The sequence below is a fragment of the Montipora foliosa genome, chromosome 10, assembly GCF_036669935.1.
Source record: "Montipora foliosa isolate CH-2021 chromosome 10, ASM3666993v2, whole genome shotgun sequence".
Taxonomy (NCBI): domain Eukaryota; kingdom Metazoa; phylum Cnidaria; class Anthozoa; order Scleractinia; family Acroporidae; genus Montipora; species Montipora foliosa.
Genome location: NC_090878.1, coordinates 31,465,450 through 31,470,449, shown reverse-complemented (window position 1 = coordinate 31,470,449; position 5,000 = coordinate 31,465,450). Strand labels below are relative to the sequence as shown.

Genomic DNA, 5,000 nt, shown 5'->3' with positions numbered 1-5,000 from the left:
GAATATATTTAGAAATATATTTGTTGATAAGGTTTTCAGAGAAGAGATTCCTCCGCAGAATGACAGACAATTTTTGAAGATCAGTATGGAACCCCATCCAAGTGTTGTTTATCTTAAAAGTTCTATCAATCAAGGCATCCTGCACACAGGATTGCTTCGAGATCCTGGACTCTGCAGCCACTAAGTACCAAGTGAAGCTTAAGGAATCCATGTATATAAAATGGGAGAAGCCCGATCTCAACCAGCAGGTGAAACACATTAACCTGACTCTCTCCCTGTAAGGAACTAAGCGTCACTCATTTAAATTTTTGTTTTGTTCTGTTTTGATTTAATACGCAATATTGACAACGCAATGTAACGAGGTTTGTAAGATCGCGCGCGCTTTAAATTCAACGGCGATTTCAAAATATGTAACACTGAAGATGACGGATGTACCGTCGAAACATGTCTGGAAAATTAAAGAAAGTTGTTATGTTTATACGAATAGTTATGAATATCAACGTAGAATCATCAGACAAAGAGTGTATTGGAGCGCTTTCCATGTTAGCATAGCCGAATAATGAAGCATCTTTCGTTTCGCAATTTTTGTCCTTTTTTTCTTCTTTCACAAACGCTCGCTCACACGGCACATTGACAGACATAACAGGAAAATTAGATCACTCTAAACTCTTTTCTCTGTGAGTAAAGCACTAATTATTCAGAGCTTTCTCTTCTAAACAACATTAGAGGTTTCACATGTTTATTTAGAAGATAAGCTAGGATAACTAGACTATAATTATATGAGTATATCGTGTTGTATGTACTTATGCAAGAGTCCATCACCCAATAGTAAGATTTACCCAAATTGACCTGTAGTCCCCACCAGCGTCAGAAAAGTGCCTACTTTAAAATCAAGTATTACGGGAAAATAAACAATAGACCAATTCGGCCGACCCAATGTTACACCCAATTCAAACCCTTTGGGAATAAAACGTTTTATTCCAGGTATTTCCTTATCATTTAAATGTGAATGCCTCATCATGCAAGTACAACACACCAAGAACCTTAACCCCGGGAGATTTGAATAAGTGATTTGTAACCTATCTCTAGAGACACAGATAACAATGATGTAAAGTTAAATTGCTGGTGGACGAACAAAAGGAGCTCATGAGAGCTCTTTTGCTTTTGTCCACAAACATGGCGACGATAACGTAACGTGAAAAGCACCCATTGGATATTACATTTGGTCTATTGTTCATTTTCTTGCAAAACTTAGTTCAAAGGGAACCTTCGCTTAACTCCCACTAATGAATAATTTTCAACCCAACAAAAAAATGTTTGCAATCAAATCAGCTCGACAATTTTCTCCAAAAACGTGTTTTGATCGACAGAAATGAACTTTAAAATCACTGTTTTCATTTTCAAATTTCCCGGGCATGGCCATCTTAAAAAACTGTGACGTGTTACCAGATTCTTACACTTGGATAATGGACTCTTTCGTATTATAGTTCATTACAGCACCCATTTGAAGTACGGGTTTCCTACTTAGTGTACATTGTCAAATATGTGCATTGATTGTGATCTTCAGGTTATTTTGCATCGAAAGTTTATAAAAATACAGTAGAATGAAATATCTCCACAGGCTTTCCCTGCATACTAATTCAGAGACCAAGTATCACTCCTGTATCAGTATCAGTTCTGGAAGTTTCCCTGAGAAATCGCGCCTCGAAGAATCAGCCTACGAAATCCGGAAGTTTGCCTAACAATTTTTTTTGCCCTCTTTAAACTTTAATTGCATACTTATTTAAGCGATCAAGCAACTAACTATTTTGGAATGAAACCGCAAAAACTGTATAATAAAAATAACATTTATACAGGCGCCCATCAGGGGAAGCCTCTCTCTCCCATACTTGGCCTGGGAGTCAATCCTTTCCCGAGTATATTTATTTATAGAACGTCTTCCTTAGGAGATTCAGCACGCCCACTGTTGTAAGAGCCAATCAAAACAGAGCTATCTCATGGTCAAGGAAATATGATACTTTTCCCGGGAAAAACCTGTTCCCAAAATGAAATTTGCTCGGGAAAGGGAGAAAATTCATTTATGTAAGCAGACCATTTTGTCAAGTCCTCGATTTTCTGTTAGGTGATTAACTAAATCTGCCCGGAAGCTCAAAAGAATCAGTATCTTACTATTCCTTGAATTTCTTGGTAAAATAAGTTAATGAACCTACTTTACCAAAATTTACATATCTCTTGTCCACCTTAGCATGATCGCCACTTGGGTACAAATGCTTTCAGAGGTTTTCAACCAGCCATACAATAGAAGTAACGAAAATGACACGTTGACATATCAGCGGCCAACAAGTAGTTTTCTCACGTTTTAGATGCTGTTTCTGAAAATATATATATATAAAGAAAAGAGATAGTGGGTTAAAAGGCAAATCGGGATATATTTCTGATTGCTAAATGAATAAAAAAAAGTTATGGTAATCCACCGTTTGTGCTTAGTTATAATAACGGCAGGACCAGTTCCTATTCAACTATCACTGCGACATGTAGAATGTAAGCCCTAAATGCCTAACTTAACTTTACATAGGTGACTGAAAATCCGTGATTTCTTGCCAGTCCAATCCCATGAATGCAAACAATATTTATCTCAATGGCCATACAAAACAGTTTGTAAAACAACTACATTAGCGACAGAGTTTGAAATCAGATTACGTGTTCCTGTTCCTCTCGACAATTTGTCGATTAAAACCCTGTACAACGTATTACTTCTCTGTAATTAAAATTATATTTGAAAAGCACTTACCATTCTTGTCCAGTTTGTGTTGCCCAAATTCAAACGTGACATCGTCGCCAATTAGCACAAATGGCGCCCAGTATTTTATTGCGCAGTACTTCTTTGTCTCTCGAACAGATTTCATGGCATGATGAAGAGACAAACTTGCACTTTTGTTATCTGCCAAGTGTTGGTAGAAACATTTCATAAACAGCAAGGTCGCCTCGTCATCAATCGCCCACAGTGACACCAGAACAGACCGGGCACCAGCACACAGGAAAGCCCTGGCTATTCCCACCACACCCTCACATTTTAGCTCTCCCCAACCACTATGACAGCAACTCAGCACGACCAGTCTTGCCTGAAGTCGAAGTGCATGAACATCACTCATTGTTAACAAGTAATCTTCCTTTTCAGGGACCTGGGATGCGCGTTCTGGATTTGGGGCCAAAGCAATTTCTCCAAATTCAGGATCTCCATGTGCAGCAATGTGGATTAAAGCAACTGACTTCATTCTTTTCAGCACCTCATTTTTTGTTGCATTTCTGCCAGTGAGAGGCCCGGTCTGCAGAAGTTCTGCAATCATCTCAACCTCTTTCTTTGCGCAGGGCAACTGTTCAATTGGTTCGCCATTGTTGTGAGTAACTTCTTTTAAACAGGGATCTCCCACTAGCAGTGCCTCACTCTTACAGGGAAAGTCATCAGGTGCACCGGCGATTACTTTAAATGCGGTCAACGATGGAACAGTACGAATCCTGACAGAGTCACTCAATGCAGAATAAGGCGCCAAACAAAATGGTCCATCAGGAACAAAGACTAGGTCATCACCTTGGAGCAAATCTTCAATTGGACTGACTAAGACATCATACAATGGCTGCAAACAGTTGACGGAGAGCCTCAAGGACGGAGAGATTTCCTGAACAGCTTCTCTAAGGCAAGGGGATTTGTCGCATTGTCGGTTAAGCGAGCGGTTCTCGCATTGAGTAACAGTTCCCATGTTAATCTGTTTGAGCGTAGTTTTCATCAGTGATTCAGCACTTTCATTTTCGATTTCTTTTTGCCTGAAGTGCATCATGCTATCTTTTCTCAGCAGCCAGAAACTGATCGTGTTTCCTTCAAGTGCTGTGAAAACTGTTTGTGAAGGTAGACATTCTAATAAAGCAGAGACAGTTTCCTTCGTCGTAACTTCTGTGGAAAGTTCTTCATCAACGCCATATTGCACCTTCAAAATGTCTGTCAAAGCTTGTGCTCGTCCTTGCTCAGCGGCATGTAAAGCCTCATCAACCTCTCCATTCTTCAAAAGTGCTCTCCACAGAGCTGTGTACGGCCCTTGTTTTGTGTCACGAAAATTTATTTTCCATGAATCTTCTGACTGAAGAAGACGCCTTGTTTCATCAAAATATTTTACGCTTAAGCGATAGTAATTAAGGGCTGTGCAGATGGAACCAGAAAATTCATGGGCACTTCCTAACGCACAACATGCGTTTCCCTGCTCTATTGGGTTCCCCGTTTCCTTAGCAATACTAAGACTTTCTTTGAAAAAGGAAATAGCATTTTCAAGCTCACCCTTGCTGAAACAGGCAAGCCCCAGATTGCAATAGGCTTTCCCCTCCCCAACTCTATCACCAACTTCTCTCGCAATACTAAGACGTTGGTTGTAGTACTGTATGGCTTGCCTAAAATCGAGCAGACTGGCACAGGCATTGCCGAGATCCCCACAGGCTCTTCCCTCCCCGGCCCTATCACCTACTTCTTTTGCAATATTAAGACGTTGTTTGTGGTACTCTATGGCTTGCTTAAAATCGCGCAGACCTTTATAGGCATTTCCGAGATTGCCATAGGCTTTTCCCTCCCCGGCCCTATCCCCAACTTCTTTTGCAATGCTAAGGTCTTGGTTGTGGTACTCTATGGCTAGCTTAAAGTTGCCTATTGTGTCAAAGGCACAGCCGAGATTACAATAGGCCATTCCCTCACTGGCTCTATTCCCTACTTCTTTCGCAATGCTGAGATGCTGTTTATGGTAATCTATGGCTTTCTTAAAATTACCCATTCTATCATAGTTATTTCCCAGACTGCAATAGGCCCCTCCCTCCCAGTCCCTATCCCCTACTTCTTTCGCAATACTAAGATATTCTTTATTGTACTCCAGGGCTTGCTTAAAGTTGCCCATCTCACTGTAGACACCTCCGAGATTGCCATAGGCCGCTCCCACTTTGGCCCTATCTCCTACTTCCTTCGC

The 5,000-nt window shown here is 40.6% G+C and overlaps 1 protein-coding gene across 2 annotated transcripts in view; it reads right to left on the bottom strand.

The window, feature by feature from the left end:
- Positions 1-488: 488 nt before the first annotated feature.
- LOC137973573 (tetratricopeptide repeat protein 28-like) overlaps positions 489-5,000 on the bottom strand; it is a 20,602-nt gene continuing 16,090 nt past the window's right edge. For both annotated transcript variants that reach the window (XM_068820414.1, XM_068820413.1), the window contains 2 exons: positions 2,792-5,000; positions 489-2,372 (listed from right to left, as the gene is read on the bottom strand). The exon at positions 2,792-5,000 is cut by the window's right edge and continues 573 nt beyond it. In XM_068820414.1, coding sequence (XP_068676515.1) covers positions 2,353-2,372; positions 2,792-5,000 — 2,229 coding nt within the window. In that variant the 3' untranslated portion in view covers positions 489-2,352. The remainder of the gene's footprint in view (positions 2,373-2,791) is intronic.